Consider the following 19,928-nt stretch of genomic DNA (forward strand, 5'->3'; position numbering starts at 1 on the left):
AGAAGTTTTATTTTTATTTTTTTTTTCTTCATTTAACTCTGCTGGCCTGCCAGCTGGGTATGAGCCAGAAGGGTTATCCAGTCAGACCCTACTGCGATATATTTACAATGGTAGTGCATCTAAGGTTTGTTTATTTCAGGATTAAAATTCAAATGGCTAGAACCATTTAAATAATTAAAGGGCAATCAGAAAATGCCATGAAACCAAACAAATCAGGAAAAGTCATGGAAACCATCAGCAATATTTAATTCAGAAATTCTCTTTGTTAGGGAACTTTGCTGAAAGAAAACAGCTGGATGTAGTTCAACCCTCTAAATTAAAAACAATCTAACAAGGTCTATAGGGATAACTCTTTCAGCTACATATTGGAGACCAGATTCACTTCTACCAAGTAAAAGCAATAGCACTCAAAGCTAGAAAGGAAATTCCTCAGAACTGAGGTAGTTTCTAAGTATCAGCACATTTTCCAATTCCTCGCAAGGCAACTTAGCTATTTACAATCCATTTTTTCCCACACATAAATTTATAATTTTTTCAATTTTATGGTTCCATGATTTATTTTCTAAAGAAAAATAATCTAACCAGAATATCCCTAACTCTACTAACATCATGTTTTAATAAATAACTGGCTACTTCTAGTAAAATTAAGCCTCCAGGATTATTTATACCAGCCAAGAATACTTTGTCTTTATAGCTTTGCAGAAATTTGGTGTGAAAATAAAGTTGAGTATAATGCTGACCCTGAGCTAACAAGTAATTAATGCTTCAATATAAAAATAGAAAATTATCCTTTATGACACAAAGGTGGAATAGAGCAAACCTTTTCTCTCAGAATTGCTTTCCTGCCCAGATCCAGGCATCCAGCCAGACCTAAAGGCTATCCAAAGCAGGAAGAGACGTGCAGAATAACTTTTGAGTCTTTCCAAAGACGTTGCTTTTGCTAAAGTCTTTTAAAAATTATTTCATCTCTTTTCTTAAAAATATACATTTCTTTTATTTGTGAGTTGCTGTTCACCACAACATTGTTCCAACTCCAACAGCACAAGGAGAGAGAGGAAGGTGTCTCAAGTAGTGCTGAAAAGCCAGAGGTGCTGGGCATCAGATCCCAGGAGAGCAAACACACCCAAAATGAGGCATCTTCAGCCCTGCCATCTCCTGCCTCCATGTACCTGCAACAGTGCCTGCTCCTTCTCTTTTGCCCCCATGAGAGAGGAAACAAAACTCTTGCAAAAACAAACCCAACGCCTCCCCACCTGCCCTCCCACACAGGATTCCTTGGAACCAGAACCGAGAGCGTTAAAAAATCAATCCAGCATTCAGCTAACAAACGTGCAGACAAGACACATGTTGGCATTTGGAGCTGTGAGACCACAAGCTGTTTCCAACTGAACAAGTTTAATGCCTCATTCCCTCGGGGATGCACGTTGGGAACTGACCCACAGGAGTTACAGCTGATGGCAAGGATCCCGGGGAGCAAAGGACAGCTCTTCTCAGCGTCTGCAGAATGGGAATTCTCTGTAGTCCCTTCCAATTGAACCAAACCTCCTGCAAAGCAAGCACAACCTGCTCCTGGCATGGATGCCCTAAGCAAACGGGGCCCTTGGCACGATGACCAGTTCTGCCTTCACCTTCCGTTTTACCACATAATAAAGACAAATGACTTCCACTTCTCTCCAGATAAGGCAACTAACATAATGTGGATAAATGGGAAGTTAACTACATGAAACATTTTCTGCTTGTTGGGCAATTATTTTTTCCTCATAAGATAACATGATAAATAAAACCTGCTTCTGTACAGATATTTCTCATTTCAGAAACACATACTTGTTACAGGCCAAGAGAAGACCCTGGGGTTTTTGCTTTCGTAAGAAATACAGTAAAAGAAAAAAAAAAAGTGATAAAGACACAAATGCAGAGCTAACTACAGGCTTGTATATACATTTTTGTTATCCACCTCTAACATGGATTCTTGGTGAACGGGATAGACTGGTACTTCCCATTCCTGTTATTCCCAGGATAGCAAGGGAAAAAAAAATAAATCAGTATCTTAAAACCAGTGGCAACATAGTAAAAACTGTACACTGTTGTCCATTAACTTAAAAAGCAAAGTCTCTAGATGGTATAAAAGTGAAAGCAGGTGCCTTCTACCTTTGATAATAAAAGTCTTTTCCCCTCCCCCTATGCTGCACAATTATCTCCATTGTCTTTGCATGGCCAAGAACAAAAGGCTAAGGAGCAAGGCTGCTTGTGATAGACCACTTCTGGTGGCAGCAGCAGAAGTGTTCACGGTCTTGTCGCTCTTGTTGGAGCTGCCGGTGACCTCGGTGGCGTTGAACTCGAACTCGGGGGAGCACTGCTGGAGCTCGCAGCCGCTGCCGCTCTCCTCGCCGCTGCTCTCCTCGCCTGGGGAAACAAACACACCTGCTGAGCTCCTCTGCTGTGCTGCTCTGCTGCCTGCACAAGGCAGCAGGGGCAAAAGGGAAGTGTGGCAGTTCTGGTGTTCATGAGAGGTAAGTGTGGGTCGCCTGGTTAATGTGATTTTTGTGTGCAGTCATCAAGGCTGGGTGCAGCCTAGAAAGTCAATCACATCCTGGGCTGCACCCAAAGCACTGTGAGCAGCAGGTCAAGGAGGGGATTCACCCCCTTTACTCCACTCATGAGATCCCACATGGAGTTCTGCATACAGCTCTGGGGACTCCAGCATAGAAAGGGTCTTCCAGAGGAAGACACGGAAATACTTAGAGGCTGGAACACCTTTTCTATGAGGACAGACTTAGAGGGCTGGGATTGTTGCATCAAGACAAGGGGTAATGGTTTTAAACTAAAAGAAAGTAGATTTAGATTTGATATAAGGAAGAAATGCTTTTGTGATGAGGGTGGTGAAACGCTGTGGCACAGGCTGCTCAGAGAGGTGGTAGGTTCCCCATCTCTGGAAAGACTCAAGGTCAGGCTGTGGTTGGATGGGGCTCTGAGCAGCCTGATGTAGTAGATGATGTCCCAGCTCATTGCAGGGTGATGCAATGACAACCTTTAAAGGCCCTTTCTAACCCAAACCACTCTATGGCATTGTGGGAGCACCCCTCCTCACACAGCCTGTCAGTGAGTCCAGTTTCCACCCTCCTCACTAACACGCTTACCCACAGCTGAAGCTTAACCAGCTACCCGTGCTAGCATGAAATCCAATTAAAAGGGAAGGAAGAAAGCAAAAGGCAAACGAGAGCAAACATACTTATGTCAATGAAGTCGACGTCGTTGCCGCTGTAGGCATTCTTCAGCTTGTTGGTCATCACCCGCAGCGCCATGATCTGCCGGCGAATCACCATGTCTGGCTTGGTAATGTCCACCTCAACCTCTGGGTTATTCACCTGACTTGCTAAACCATTTCCAGTCACTGCAAAGTCGTACCTGAAAAGAAACCATTCCTGTTGATACCAGAGGTGCAGCACGGCAAGGTCCCGATGACACCATGGGAACTCTGCAGTGCCATCCCCGCTTTCGGGGTGACATTCTGAGCCCAACAGCACCCTTGCACATGCTACACCTCACACAGCCCTTCTTGCCCCATCTCCCCTCCCTGCAATCTCGGCAGCATGTGGAATGAAGCACTGTTTTCATTTACACTGTGCCACATGGGCAGGGGAATGACAATTTTCTCCCCAACTTGAAAAGGAAAGGAAGATCTGGGATTTATATTAATAATGGCTTTCAACAGCATAAATCAGCTCCCTGCAGGCTGCAGAGCAATACAAGGTGCTGAGATGCCTTGATGCCAGTGAGATGACACTTTTGGGAACACAACCTTAAAGACCATAGTTATCCCACGGAAACCTAGAGTAACTGTTGGAGGTAAGAGTGTCATTCTGACTTTAAGTAATGGACCTTAACCATCAAGCTGGGATATTAAATGTGTGCTTTTCACCATGCAGACATGAGATACAATTTCCCTAATAACCCCAGCAGGAGAAACATCTGTGATGCTGAAGATTAGATCCTGCAGCCCCATTCATCAGAGAATGGGAGAGCCAAGATGCTCAGCTCCAGAAGGTGTACATGCTCAGGTCTGAACACTTGTACAAACTCCTGGTTTAAAAGAGAGACTGAGCAACAAAACCCAACAGAATGCATTTCCTGACACAGGTATTTGGAGTCTCATCTTATACAGCAGGGATAGGACATTGTCCTTTCCTCCAATTCCCTGACTTGCTAGAAAGATCAGTTCAACAGAAGAAAACATTACTTAGTTGTGATGTTTTCTCTCTCACAAGAGAGAGAAAAGCCTTTAGCACAGTCTACTGATCCTGGACACCAGGATGTTATCATACTCTGAAAAGCATGCTCAAACCCTGTCCTATGTATGGGAGTGACAATGACAATGATAATTGGTGGTGACAGTTTTGTTATTATTTGTCATCAATATTATATGTTTCAAAGAAGTCTGAGACCAAAGTGTGGAAGACTACCAAACTTCTGCCTTATTGGAGTCAAGAAGAAAATAGTAAAACAAATTATCTTGCTCAACCCACATAGGATATCCAGCCTGCCCTGTCTCCTTGCCAAGTCCTGCCAAATCTCCATCTCCCCTCAATACTGGTGCCCCTGCACACACTGGGGGTATCTGCTACGAAAAGCCCCTAGAGGCTGCTGATAAACAAGATTTCAGGAGGCAGAGCCATTTCTTGTCACATACACCCAAAACATTGCCCTAGCAAAGTATGGCAGAGTTTTAGGCACACACAAAATAGTGCAAAAGTTATGAGGCCTGGCTTAGTGCTGTGTCCCAAAACTATCAAGGGCAGAACCTGCTTTTACTTAGAAAAACTGCTGGAAAACCCCAGACAACTGCTTTTTTGCCTTTTTTTTTAATGGAACATCTTGGATTGTGCTTATTTCCTCAGTAAGCAAACAGAAAAAAAGGGAGAAACTTTTATTTCCAAAATAAAAGTTAAACAGTTACATAAACCATATGACAAAAAAACGCTGGCTTACTCATGTGTTGGCAATTTCTTCCTTACAAGCAAAAAAAAAAAAAAAAAAAAAGAGTTTTGTAACTCTTTTTTTCCATAGAAAGTGTGAATGAAACCACTGGCCCCCTTGTGCCACTGACCTCAGCAGTGGAGAAGGTCTCCACCCTCCATCACCCCTGCCCTTGCTCAACAAAGAAACCAGTTCCTGGTGCAAACACCAACTGGGGGCACTGGGGCAACAGCACAATCAGACAACACAAGCACCTCTGCTCTGTGGCTGGGATACAGATTTTGTACAGATCTCCCCAGTTCCATGAACAACTAGTAAAGGGCTTCAGTCCAAGGAGAGATGATCTATTTGGGTATCCACACTCTCCTCTAAAAGAAACCCCCATGTAGAGCTTGTAACTTTGGTGCTACATTCCAACTTTCCCATCTACAAAAACAAAAGGGGTAATGGCAGCAGCCTGTCTTGGGCAAGCTGGGATCCCTCCTGTAGGAGAAAAGGGCTCAGGGAGAGGGATCAGGACACAGGGAAAGTCTGGGGTGAGAGGGAAAGGGTTAACCAGGGGCAGCAGCATCACCAAACCTGCTCTTGGCGCTTCCATTCCAGCATTCATTCTCATTGACAGTGCCTACAGACATCTTTTCATCATCGCAAATGTTGCCAGGGAGAGATGACCAAAATTTTTTGGCTTGTTTCAGCTTCTCTTTCACATCAGTAACCTATTAAATAAAATAAAAAAGGAACACAAGACATAATCCAGAATACCAAACGCTCAGTAAAAGTGAAGTTGAGAAGGTTTTTTTCATCACAACAGACATGTACAGGCCAGATCTTCAGGCTGTGAGTTTTGATGGTTGATTTACTTTTTTAATACAAAATTAAACACTGCTCCTCAAACACATATTATTCATAAGCCAAGCTTTTAACACAGGCACTTCTCTGACATAGAAGCGCTGAGGTAATTAATGTCTAGAGCTATGGGCAGATTACACCCCTCAGAGAGTTTTAAGACAGCCAAGGATTATTAAGAAAGCCTATCAATTAAAAATGGTGAATTACACACTGTGGTACCCGAGAATGGAGCCCCTGTGTGGCACCAGCAGCAGCAGGCACTCACCAGTCGGTCCAGGCTCGTGCCAGCAGCGGTTGTGGGTCGCTCCTCGGGGTTGTAGGGTCGGAAACGAGCAGTGAAACCACCTTCAGAGACAGAGCGAGCAGTCCGGCCTTGGGCAAGTGTCTTTGGCTGGCCACATCCCTGGAAAACCTGTGTGAGAGAAGGAAAGGATTTTATGAACTAAGAGGTCACAAGAGCCTCCCTTTCCCAGGCTCTAAAGCAGCCCCCGCCCAAAATAACACATTAGCTTTATATATACTTGGAAAGGCATCCAAGAAAAAACATATTGACAAGAATAGGGAAATAAAACACATTAAATAAAAAAAATTCCAAGTGTCCTCTTGGCCCATTTACCTTCTGAGACACCTGCATGCTGTTCTCCTGCATGTTCATGATCGCATCTGAAATTTTCACATCAATGGGGTCCATGACAGACTCAATGTTGAAAGGGCCCTCCAGCCTCTCTGCTACCAGCAGCATCGAATCTAACACAGAGAGAGAAAACCAAAGGTTTGTAATGGAGGAGGATCTACCACACAGACAGAAAAACAAAGGTTTTTAATGGAGGAGCTTCAGGAATAAGAGTTAAGAAGGGTAACAGTTGGAGCACATGAACACTGACCACTGCAGTGTCACCTCTGACCAGCACACATCTCCAGGAAACATTCTGCTCAGTTCCCAGAGCCTACACCTTCACCAGGCTCTGAGAGGCTGCCAGCACCAAACCACAGGCTCATGAACATCAAAAGCCATCACAGCCTGCCAACAGCAGCCTGTAATCAGCTCCTCCCATCAGAACAAGCATTACTAACACTCTCCTTTCCATGCTGGTTTATTAAAGGTTGCCTTGTGTCATTTGTTTTTCAAGACTTCTTTCAAAGCCATCAGCTTCCTCATGCTGGTCTTGAGCACAAGGCACCAACATGCAAGGGTCCAAGATAATCCTTGATACCATCTTTCCCTTTTGGAGAGCTACAGGCTTTTTCCTGCCTGGGGAAGCCAAGGGATTGCAACTCCTAGCACTACATGGACAATTTGCACAAGGGAGGGAGTCTGTGTGAGCAGGGTGAATGCTGTGCACTCATGATGTATTTGGCACATCTCTAAGCAAGGGGAGATGGAAAGTCTCTGAGCCAACACCAGGTCACTCCTCCTGTGCCGACCTGCACGTCCTCATCAAATGCATCATTAAACACAGCAGCTACTGGACCCTCCACTACTTCCTCTGGGAAATTGTTACAGCCATTAAGGCTTTCCCCCTGCACTGCATTTAAGCCCTCTCTCTGGTTCTCCCCTTCAAGGTGTCTCCAGGAGTACACCTGGCACTGAGCTCTTGTCTCTTTTCACCCATCACAACCTTAATTTACTGTTAGCTTTCACTGCAGTCCCTCAACCACAAAACATTTGCTGGTCTCCTCTCCTGCATCACTTCATGATGCTCTGCCACAAACTCATCTTTTTCCAGTTGCATGTAATTCCTCAATTTTTCCTAGCCTGAGTGACAAGGACAGAACAGCCCCTCTGGCCCCAAGGAGCTCCTCCCTGCTCCTAAGATATGCCTGGTTCCTTCCATTAATGAGAAATGGGCGTTCCACACTCAGTCTATTCATCTTGCTCATGACATTCATCCTCCTCCTCAGTGCAGAAGGTACTTTGCACAAACAGAAAACTTCTGTGGGCTCTGGCTATTTGTTAAATCCCTATAAAGAAACTCTACATACTAAACAATTTAGTAATAGCTCTGCCTGAGTGCCCAAGTCATGTTAAATAAATTACCTTAAAAAAAGATGAAAAATATAAAACAAAGCTATTTGAGTATGCAAAGTTATTATCATTATTATTAAAAACTACAACAAAACACAACAATTATAATAATAATCCAACACCAGAACACCCAATATGAATTGCAGATGACTTCCTAGCCTGTAAATCCACTTTTTAAAGAAAACTCAATATTCCAAAGATTTACTGGGTGTTAGTTAAAGGACTATCATTCAATTAAGCCCCTCTCACTCACACAGCTCCACCAAGGTGTGGGTGCTTAGGGAGTGAGCTCCAGAGGAGCTGGTGGCCCCAGGAAAGGCCCTCACTCTGCAGGCACACACCACCAGCATCAGTGACAGAGCTCTTGCAGGGCATGGCTGGAATTTCACCATCAGGGACTACAAACAGGTCTGAACAAAATGCATTAAAAAAAAAAAGAAAATAAAAAAAAAAGAAAATAAAAAGGAAAAAAAAAAGGAAAAAAGAAGGAGACGGTAATAACAAATGAAACAAAGAGTCTTAGACTGTATTGTGGTGGGCTCCAATAAAGTGATGCTTCAAATCTCTGAGTAATGACTGCTAGCATGAATATACCATTGTGCCGGAGGAGAGAAAAATGCTTTTGATGTGCTACCAAATGGAGACTTTTGTAAACAAGTGGAGCACAACTTAAATGTGTTCATCATTGTCAAAGCTTTTGGGGTTTTTCACGCGCATAAAGAACATCCCAGTGCAGTGTGCAGGAAGCCGCTCATTTCAAATAAAAATATTATGAGTAGACAGATAATAAAACCCACAAAATGCACAGTTTAAAAAAAAAAAAAAAAAAAAGAAAAAGAAGAAAAATCATTCCATTTTGTAACTACTTAATTCTCTGAGTGGCCAGGAAAGGCCACAGATCAATAAAGTGTTTGTGAAAGACTGAAAGGAAACATAAACCCCAATTCTTCTGGCTGTTTGGCATCTTTGTAAACTTTGAGCCGGGCAGGCCATCCACAAGACCATGGGAATGTAGAGCGAATTGGGCCCTTTGTTAGCAGGGGTGCCATGGCGTTCCATGTATCACAGCCCAGGAATGCAGCCTCTGCTTTGACTGCCCAGAGAGAAAATGCATTCGGCCTCCAGCAGAGCTGCCAAAGCTGGCGAGAAAAGATAAGGAAAGGAGTAATTGGAGTCGGGATTGATACTGGCAAGGAACACTAAACGAAATAAACTTTCATTAGAAAGGGGTGGGGAGGAGCAAGGGCTGAGAGTAGGGGGGCTCTGCCTCATCCACAGTTTTGATTTTGGAGGCATCCTGCAAACTTTTACCTCCCAGCAGGAGCTGGCGGGTGTCCCCAGAGCAGTGGTGGCCAGCAGTGGTTCCCTGTGCAGCCCCCAGTGACGTGGCCAAGGCTGGCTGTGGTTCAGGGCACCGCCAGCACCGCTGCCCGCAGGACGGGAGCTCCTGCCCCGGCCCCAGGAGCCAACCTTCCGAGCAACCCAGCTCACAGAAACAGATTCTCCATTATGGGGAGCAGACAGGGGTTGATTACAAATAACAATTATTTGCCCCAGCTCTCGTGCAAAGTAAATGATATTTATAAGCCACGGTGAGATGGCTCAGCTTTGATTCACCAAAATCCCCAACTCTGGCAGAGAGAAAAATGTATCCCAGCCGTGTATTACAAACACACAGCACGACAAAGATTGTCTCTCCTCCCTGTGATGGGGAGATAGAAGTGGATTTAGGTGAAAAAAAAAACCAACCAAGACACACCATCTAGCACCATCCCTTAAAGACCCTTTTCCTCTTGCATACATTTGTCCTTGCTACTGGCATTGAGACAATCCCTGGCAACAAAGCACCTCGCTCTCATGAAGGAAAGCAATTCTTTCTCATTGTGCCACCAATAATCAGAAACCCACATCTTCAGCCTCACTGTCTGACTTGAAGAACAAAAGGCAGTTTTCAGTCTTAACCCCAAGATCTGATTTAAAAGGGGAAGGAAGGAGGGGGAAGACCTTGACCATTCATTAACAACAATCTTTTTTTTTTTTAGCAGGGTGGGGGAAAAATTCTTTGCACACAAAGTAGTACTCCAGATATGTATATGGAGCCTGAATTCGACATCTTTGAGCAGAGTAAACCTTTGTGGAGAAAAAAAAAATCATGAAAAGGCACTGGAGATTAACACTGTTCATTCAGTAAGGCTCCAACCCCCCAACAGCCTGTTTGAAACAAAGTATACCCCTGTCTAATTGGTGTACAATTGTGTCAGGAATAGAGGGAGAAATAATTTAGATAGTTAAAGGGGAGAAAAGAGTACAATTCGGTCATTATTTCATACTCCTCAGCTTTAAATGGTACTTTGAAGAAATAAGGAATTACAAAGTCTTCTTGTCTCAAAAAACCTACAAACTTTACATCCCAGCTTTACATAATTGACTTACTTATAGACCCACTTGCACACACAAATGAGCATTTCACATTCATATAGACTTGCAGCACTTGCTACAAGTTCTCTGATTTAACTATTTTTAAATTGATAGGTTCAAAATCTGCTTTTGACTCATAATAAATCATTGCCATAACCTGACACTTAAACCCACAAGGCAAAATCTCATTGAGACCATGGAGGTGGGATTTGGGGATTTTGTGACGTGGTTTGGGGGAAATTTTTTTGGGTGTTATTTCTTTAATTATTTAAACCTTTAACCACACACACAAGATATTTGTAGCATATGCCCTGCCCTAAACATCAGATATATTTAATTTAATTGTCTCAAGTGGCAAACTGAGAGAGAAACCAAAGTCTGGAACATAACCAACACCTGCTCATTTATTAACTTGTCTAAAGAAAGTACAGCTTAAGTTTTCTGCATCTGTACTCCACTGCAACCATCAACGAAGAATGCAGGAATCAAGCAAATACTGCCAATAAATGTAACAAAGCTTAATATCACACTTAAGTAATGAGTGGGCAAGAAGCCCTTTGGGGAGGAAGCACTGCAAGAAGCAAGCTTTGCTTCCAACCTGGAATCACATGTATTTATTTTGTCTTGTTTAATAATCTTAATTATTGTATGCAGTCCCTGATCAGTCTCGTGTGACAGGGCTCGCCGGCTTCCCCCGAGGCTCGTTTTTAGCTGCATACCACCTACAGCAATTAGCTGCTTGTGCTTTTGTCTGTTTTCTGGCATTATGCCCTTCCCTTTCATGGGATTCTTCTTTTCTACTTGGACTAGATGTTTGCAAGTCTCCTGGCTTTGAGCTATTTCAGCAACAATTGTAGTTGAAATACTTAATATTCTCATGAGAAAGACGGCTGAGAGGACTGGGGGGCTGGGGTGTCAGCCTCCCAGAGAATGACTTGGAAACCCAACTTAGTGTCACATTTAGCCCCCTATATGGAATACACACACACAAAAATGCCCTCTGAAAAGAACACCCTGCACACATTCAGTTGACATGGGCAGCAAAGTGAAAATCCAGTGCACAAAACAGAGGAAAACAAGTTCTAAGACATAAATGGAGCCTGAAATGTCAGCTAGCAGTAATTTCTTTTTTTTTTTTTTTTTTAATCTTGCAACTTAGTGAAATATTTTCTTTCTAACTTTCTTTTTTTTCCATGAGTGGAATGGAAGAGCACCACAGCCCTTTCAGTAGCAGCAGATACTTTACATGTGCACTTCATCACACATTAACTAGAGGGAAGTGACTGCTCCCAAAGGATGCTCAATCACAGATAAATCAAACCTCCTAGAAAAGCAGCACAAATGAAAACATTTAACATTATCTATTGCCTGTGCCCCAAAATATGATGCACTGCCAATTCTGACAAGCCTTGACCCAAGGTAGAATTTAACATTTCAGTCTAAATTTTATGTATTGAATGATAGATACTGTGTGTAAGCACAGAAGAGAAATAACAAACAGGATGAAGAGGATGGCAAAAGCACTAGCACAGTTTCATACAAGACCTGCTGACATTGCAAAAGGATGGTGGCCAAGCACCAAATGAGCTGTTTAAAAACATATTCAGACATGTCCCATTCAATTTTTTAGTGTAAAATCCCGGCCTACAGCTTTTCCCAAAGCTCTTCATGGCTGGCAAGGAGACTCCCAGGCTGCTGAAGGAGAAAACTGTCTTCAGGAAGGCCAGCTGTATGGTGACAACAAGGTGTAAGTAGCATAGAAAAACCAGCTTGCACACATACTTGATCCAGCAAGAAAAAACATTCTGAGCCTACAAGCCCACGCCACTTCCATCCTCCTAAAGCTTGCTGCAACAAAAGTCACTGGCACGACATTCTCATTTATTTGGAGGTTAATGTGAATGGCAAAAGGTGTGCTGTGCTCAGAGGTGTGGAAGGAAAAGATACTCATCACAGATATCTGAAAAACCTGGTACAGCTCAGCACAGCCACTCAATGCTATTCAGGTGAGAGACACACTAGCAGTGCAGTTTTAACCCATACTGCCTTACCCATAAAGATATTCCACTCGGCATCCAAGTCCCCTTGGTTGGCCAAGCAGCCTCTCATGACATTGAAGCAGTAGTTGTAGCAGGGCTTCACTGACACCAGGCCCCGGCAGTGTGGGCAGTACATCATCTTCAGCAGCGCCCGCGTTCCCTGCGGCGTGGGGTTCACCTTTACCAGAGAAAAAAGAAAAAAGAACAAGAAAATTAGGCCTCAGTCACTAAAGCAAAAAAACCCCACACATTTACCCCAAGGTGCATGGGATGGAGCTGTGCAGAAGAGATGCAGTGGGGTGAGGCATCATTGTCTGGTCCCTGCATATGTGCTTCAGATGAAGGGGTCTGGGTCACCTCCTCGGGTGTATCTGTCACTCCAGGGGACACAGACAGCCCCCATCTCTGCAAAACATCATTTGCACCATGTAGGACACCCTGTAGGATGTGGGACCCCTCCCAGGGCTGCAAGGACAGGCACTCCAAGGGGACAGGCAGCACTCTGGCTCAGGGAAGGCAGCAAAATGCACCCAAGTCAAAAGATGTCACACAAAGCTGCACTCTCTGAGCCCTGCTGCAAACACATGCTGAAGATGATGATGCTGGGATTTTTCAGGAAAAAGTGGGATGTCAAGATGGGACGTCTGACATGATCCCTGCACCAAACCCACCAGGAGCATGCCCTCCTCCTCAGCGGGGCTGTGGCTCCTCCTGGACAATCGCCCAGCAGGGCTCTGCAGCACAGAGACCAGCTCCTTTATATCACATTCAAGTCCCTCAACACAGCATTTACATGACAGATACCCGGGTTCATTTACACTCAGCACTCATCACGCTCACTAACACCATTCCCCACACCCCAAGGAGGTGGCAGCTACAACCCTGCAGCTGAGGACAAGCTGGAAGGACCCTCAAAGCCTCGGTGCAGCTGCTGGGCGTGCGAGTGGAGCTGTCTGCAGCAGGCACGTCACCCCTGAGCCCTCAGCAGGGCTGTTTTCCAAAGTGACTCATGATCATTCATGTTTGATTCACCCTCTGGCCCAGCTTCAAAACATTCATTGAAACCATCTCCATCCAGCCAGTCCAAGGAGCATTAGCTCCATCCCAACCACATGGTGGGTCCATCTGAAGTGCTGAACAGAGAAGCTCCCTCAAGAACAAGCTTAAGTGTTAACTAGCCACAGATGAAAATAGAAAATTAAGATGCAATCAGAGATTCGCTGACAAAGCAGAAGTGGTGTCTGGTGCTTTAAACAACGTACCTGAGACTCCTTGTAAGGCATTTAGGGAAGTGCTCTAAAGAGGCTGTGATCCAAGACTGTGCTGGAGGAGACACAACACCCCTGAGAAAGAGCACAGTCCCTCAACACAAACAGCTGGAGATGTGGATGGCCTTCAGGTGCTGGAGGTCTGGGAACTAACTTCACAGCAGAGGACAATAGGACAAAGTGGAGATGAATGCACATGAGGAAGATTTGGTACCACACATATGCTGAGGACCTTACTATTGCCCACCTCAGTGCGAGGACTATGGAGAAACTAAACCTAATCTTCTGGTGCAAAACCTTGTTGACAGCCCATGAAACTAGGAGGCAACAGATTTTAACAAAAACAAACCAGAAAAAAAAAAGCATTACATAATGAAGCTAGCTTTGTTAGTAACATCAGCAAAATTTTAAACCCTCTTTTCTTATGGAAAGAGATTACAGATAAAGATCTGCTGTGCTTCTGACAACTCAAACCCATGGTTTCTCTTCAGCAGGCAAGTGAACTGGTTAGAGACAGAAGGACAGTTTTCTGCAGTTGATGTAGCTCAGCACTGGATTTTGGCTGGCCAGCAATGTTCATCAGACAGCACTGCACCCTTCTTTTGTCCACAAAGAGCCTGGATGGCTGAGGAAAAGGAGAACCCATGTAGAAAGCTGTTTGTGGTGGCTGTGGAATCTGATTCAGATGCTCCAGAGCATATACACATTCTTTATTTTATATATGTATATATCTATATATATATTTGGAAGGCACAGTGGGAGCAGGAGCCCCAGCAGAAGGCTCCCTACTGGGACAGCATGGCTTTAAAGGAGAGCTGGATCAAATACTAAGAGCTTAAGCAACAGAAACCAGCTAAATCAGATGATTTATAGTTGGAAAACTGGAAACAGACAAATGTAAAGGTATCATCTGCTATCCAGATGGTGCAGTCCTCGCACAACAAAAAAGTGGCAGGGGGAACTAAATAACATCTCGCACCCAGAGACAAGAGCTCTGAAGGACGCTCAAGTTTAGTAGTTTAGTTGTTTCTCTGATAAAAATCCCTTCCTGTGTCACTTAGCAGGGAGTGACAGGACCTCCATGCTAAGTCCAGAGGCTTATCAGTTGATCCTGGCCATTCTAGCATTGCTATCCCTCAAAGGAGTGCTCTGCATCCTCCTTGGGAAGAAAAATTAGGAAAATGTTGACAGCACGAGCCAGGTGCTAGAGCAGTTTGAACTGGAATGAGGAGCAGGAGGATGCCCCAACCCTATTGTGGAAAGCTGCAGCTTTATGGAAGGGATTGCATGGCAGCATGCTGCACAAAGCCCCCCACAGAGCCATGACCCAGGAGGCCCCTTCCCATCTTAGGTTCCCACCTCGTCCCACGAGCGCCGAGCGGCTGCAGCCCCACAGCATCCCCCCTTTTGATATTCCATAGGGGTTGATCTTTATGAATCCCAGCAGATGCAGGGGAAACTGAAGCTGCTTCCCTGCATTCCACAGCAGGCAATATGCACTGGTCACTTGGATCAGGTCCTTTGAGCAAAGATACAGGAAGATTTTAGAGCAAGCGAGATTTCGCTTCCTTCCCCGCATAGGTTTGAGTCCTGCATGGAGCTGAGCAGAGCGTGAACACAAAGGGGTGATGGAAAAGACAAACCCCAGCCTGCACAGACTGCCAAACTGAGCCCTGCCAGTGATGGATGTAACCCACAGGGAAGCTGTTAGTGTGCAATACAGTTGCAGGTAAAGAGGAAGACAATGGGCAAATTCATCAGTCTAGAATTGGTGTTTTATCATGTCAAAAAGCAACAGGAAGGCACAATCAGAGATCACTCACAGAGAGAGTTGTGGGGAAGGCTATGAGCAATTGCACCTCGTTACAACAGTGATAAATGCTTAACTGCTTGAGTATCACTGCAAGAGAACCTTAACCCCTGGCACGGGGCCTGTACCCAGTGCAGACCAGCTCTGGCTCTGTCAGTGGGGTGTGCCATATGTTGCACTGGCAATTCTTCACAAGCTTTTAATGTTGGCCCTGCCACGCCAGGTGCAAGCTCTTAAACGCCATTGTATGTAACAGTAAACCCAGATATGCTTTGTTCTGGGCTTGTGTTTATCTTGGAAAGCAACTCAAGTTCATTCAAACTGTACTCTAGAATGACCCTCAAAACCAAGTAATCTCCTTTCTAATAAAGCAGAGTACCAAAGAAAGCTTTATTTGCTGGAGGGGATTTACTCTGGTAGATTTGAGCCCAGGTAGTAGTAGCTGCAGTGCACATACCCTGTAAAAGCTTCTGATAGAAGTAAATGCACTCCAGTCCCTTCCCTTTTATCTTGTAAAATTTATTTCCTTTCCATGGCGTTGCACACCAGTGCAGCAATCCATCACCCTGCGGTTTCATCATGTAAATTACAATTTGTCCATATCTATACGCTTTGTCAAACGTGAAGATTAAAAGCTGCTAACAGATGTGTTTTGGCACTAATCTTCCTATCAAACTTGCTCCTTAAAAATACAGATATGCACACAATTCACAAAAATTAAGTGAAAAGCAAACAACTCAGAGCTTAATGCAAACATTTCATATCACATTTGTTGGGGTAACGTCCCAACTTACATTGACTGGTAAAGGTAAAATCATGTTCCTGTAAAAATGACATGCTCTTGGCATAATAAAATCTCTTTTTTCTTGGTACCTTGTCATACCTGTCCCATTTCAGAGTTTCACATGAGGGAAACTGTTACACCCTTAGCCTTTTCCAACTTGCTGGCAATTGCAGCTGGATGCATTCCTCTGGTAGAAACATCACCACTAAAGTACACACCTAAGGAGTGCAATGCCTTATTCACAGGCTACCACAAAACCACCAAAACTCAAGATAAACTGATCTGTGCAAGCAGATAAAGTTCAGAGAAGCAACCAGATTCTTTTTCAACTCCTTCCCAAGGCAAAGAATAGCTGAAGAAGGATGACAGAACTCCAACCATGGACAGTCCTGCAGGGAGCTCCCACAGCTGTCAGACAGCCAGGGCTACACTACATTCTCTCATTCTACACTCAAGTTAACATTAAGAATGTTAATAATAACATTTAAAATCCTGTCAGCTTTAATAACTATTTATAACAACATTGATAACTCAGGCTTTCCTATTTTCCACGCTTGCACAACAACAGTTGCCATGCCAGCAGCACAGCTGCCAGAAAACAAAAATCCAAAAATTTGAAAATAAATGTGATGAAATTACTTTTGTTTTATACCGTGTTTATTTGCCAAAAGAAAAAAAAAAAAAAAAAAAAGAAAAAATGACAGCAATACTCGCTAAAAGACTGAAAGAGTAACTTCCCAGTGACATGGAAAGATGATTTCAAAAACATACTCTGTAGCTGCCTGCAAGATGCTCTAAGGTGAGCAGTCATCAAGTGAGTTGTCATCGATTTTGAGACCAACACAAGCCTACTTGCATCATTTTTTCCTTCTCTCAGTGTTGTGCAAGAACCCACAAGAACATCATCTTGGCACACACTGGTCCTGACGTTCAGCTCACTGTGAAGCAGAACATCACTTGGGAGGCTCCTGCTTTGCTTCCCCACCCCAAATATTCCAATGAAAGTGTTTTGGAATTAACTACACATTTAACCAATTTTGCTGGCCTGGTGCTAGAACATTAATAATTTAGACAGCATCTGGTTCAACCACAGATTAAGGCCCCTGAGGTCTTGCATAAGGGAATACGTTTAGGAGTGATCTTGGGAACTGCATGACTCTGTCTCAACACTTGCTACCCATGGCAGCGTTATCTCGTGTGAGGAGAAGTTCAAGAGTACATTTCTGCTCAGTTCCCTGCTCACAGTGTGCTCCCCCCACTCCACAAGTGACAGTGCCAAGAGGAAAAGCAGAGCTCCTGAGAGCCACAGCACCAGGCACTCGAGCTGCTGTTTAACATCCACATGCTTGTCTTCCCCAGCAGCAGCCCCAGCCCATGAGGGGCATGGGGGACCTCAGGGTGCCAGCCAGGTGGATGCCTCTCCCTCTGAACACTTACAGAGGCTCTGCATCTCCTGTTAATGGTGCCCTTGGGACCAAAGGGCCTTTACATCAAGCTTGTTCTCTGCAGGAACAAGCCTCTCCCTGCCTGCATCATGAGGAGTGTTCCGTTTGCTTTAATAACTACAGCAGCAGGGATATTTATCCCAGCATCTACAACCAAAACCATCCTTAATTATCCTTCACATTGTTTTCAAAAATAGCAGCAGAACCACAGTGCAGGGCAAAGAAAGAAAAAGCGAAAACCATGCCAGTGGACTGGAGTACTCCTGCATGACACCATCTACTCCAAATCCAGAGTCCTACCCAGGCACTCCCAGCCCTAAATCTGAGCTGACTGCTGCTCCAGCATGCTTTGAAGGCCTAGCACAGGCCCTCAGATGGCTGGAACTGAGGCAGATGCAGTCACATTCTTGGCAGGTCTTCTCAGGGTCATCTTTGATGTGGAGAAGTGCTCGGTATTGTTTTCTGCATTGATGCTTGCCCCTGGTATGTGGAAGGAAATGTCCTTGTGCAGGGCAGCCCCTTGGTGTGGCCTCAGAGCTTGCAACCTGCTGCCTGGAGAGCACTGCCCCTCTGGAGGTCCCTCTGCTACACAATAAAGGGCTCCTTAGCTCCTCTGGCTGTTTCTTAGTTACCCACATAGCAGAAGTGCTGCCCTCCTGTCCCTTCCCCATGCATGCAAGCAGCATATTCCATTTCTGTCACTTCCCTGGCAAGGCTGGCTCTTGCCTAAGCAAGATATTGCAGCCCTTGGATATAGGAACATGAAATTCCTTCTGAAAGAGGATTACAGCCACATTCCCCTAAAGTCAAACCAAGGGCAAAAACTGCACAGAGGGAGGTCAGATCTCTGACTAAACTTTTAGATCCTCCAATGGTAATTACTAGGGGTACAACTTTTACCAAAACCAGATCTTGGTGCCCTGCTATTTGTGATGACACAGGCCTTAATTCTTATCTATTCATTGTTTGATTATTTTCATCACTGCTTCTCCTAAGCCAATGGCTGGTCCACATTCACCACCCACGCCAAAAATGAGACAAGCCATAGTTCAATTTGCTCATGCAGACCAGCAGGTCAACCAACAGCTCAACTCGTGTTCCACAGGGGCCTCATTCAAGATAAGGGTAAAAAGCCACTGGACTCCCACTCCAGCTTTGGAGTACCTGTGGGAAGGCAATCACCTGTCCCCCCTCTGCAATTCTCTTCATTATCAGTTTGAAGAAAATTCCCTCCTTGGCTGCTACCATTACCCTTCATTAGGGCAGAAATGCCAATACAAAGAAAGCTGACCTCCTCCACCCACTGGGACATCTCCAGCAGCCTCCTCCTGGTTGCTAATGTCACCAGAGGAGGAAGTAGGTGCAATCCTCATATGAAACTGCATTATTTCATATGGCTCATAACTGTGCTTCGAAGCTAAACACAATATCTTGCATAGAACATTCAAGGTGCTGCCTTTCCCAGGGCTCCCAAGGACAGGCTGGAAGACCCTGTCCAGCAGCCCAGAAGCTTTGGTGGCAGTTTTATCTCATGTGGCTTTCAGCACACAAATGCTTGGTTGAGGAGGTGATTTGAGAGCCTCCTGAGCTCCCAGAAGTTCTGCCTCCAATTACAGGACGCAGGAGGGAAAAGTAGTAAAAGAATGCCAAAACAACAGTTTATCAGAATAAATTTCCTGGGGAGCTCCAGAAAACTCTCACCACCACTGCCAAGCGCAGAATGTCACATCCACACATTCTGCAGAGAAATGGTGACACAGAGGGGTTCAATGCTGGGTGTCTGCATGCTTCAGCCTTTATGTGCCTCTGCTGCTGACCTCCAGCCAGACCTGCCCTCCCAGCTCCTCCTGACCCTACAAAATGCTCTCAGGGAGCCTAGCCCTTGATTCCACATCTTCCCTCCAAACAAGGACCCTCACCCCACACCTGTAGCTGACCTGTACCCTACAAGCCCCAGAGCACTTCACCCTCAAAGGTGTCATGACCCTCGACCAGGCTGCGGGTTTAATGACACGAAATTATGGGAACATCTCAGCAGCCTGAGAAGTGCCCAGTTGCAGGTTCTCATCCTTTTTCAGTCACTCATGGCTCTGCCTTGTATTTGCTCCTTTTCTGCAGCCCTGGCCAGGGCAGGAAATGTCACTGCTGGCAGCAATTTAACCTGGCTGACTTCAATGCTTGCCCAGGGTGAGGAGCAGGAGGGTGATCAGGGGACAGGCAGATTTCCATCTCCCAAAGGCAGGGGCAGGGAGGTCAGGGAGAAAGCACCCAGCACCAGCACAGGACAGAGGGAAGCACTGGAGGCCCCCAGCCCC

At 44.9% G+C, this 19,928-nt stretch overlaps 1 protein-coding gene across 1 annotated transcript in view; it reads right to left on the minus strand.

Moving 5' to 3' along the window:
• Nucleotides 1-1,376: 1,376 nt before the first annotated feature.
• Nucleotides 1,377-19,928, minus strand: part of GPC4 (glypican 4) — a 66,904-nt gene continuing 48,352 nt past the window's right edge. The window contains exons 4-9 of the mRNA XM_063170703.1: nucleotides 12,319-12,484; nucleotides 6,440-6,570; nucleotides 6,089-6,235; nucleotides 5,554-5,690; nucleotides 3,230-3,405; nucleotides 1,377-2,403 (exon numbers count right to left, since the gene is read on the minus strand). Of these exons, the coding sequence (XP_063026773.1) occupies nucleotides 2,192-2,403; nucleotides 3,230-3,405; nucleotides 5,554-5,690; nucleotides 6,089-6,235; nucleotides 6,440-6,570; nucleotides 12,319-12,484 (969 nt within the window). The 3' untranslated portion in view covers nucleotides 1,377-2,191. The remainder of the gene's footprint in view (nucleotides 2,404-3,229; nucleotides 3,406-5,553; nucleotides 5,691-6,088; nucleotides 6,236-6,439; nucleotides 6,571-12,318; nucleotides 12,485-19,928) is intronic.

The sequence above is a fragment of the Melospiza melodia genome, chromosome 16, assembly GCF_035770615.1.
Source record: "Melospiza melodia melodia isolate bMelMel2 chromosome 16, bMelMel2.pri, whole genome shotgun sequence".
NCBI classification, from domain to species: Eukaryota; Metazoa; Chordata; class Aves; order Passeriformes; family Passerellidae; genus Melospiza; species Melospiza melodia.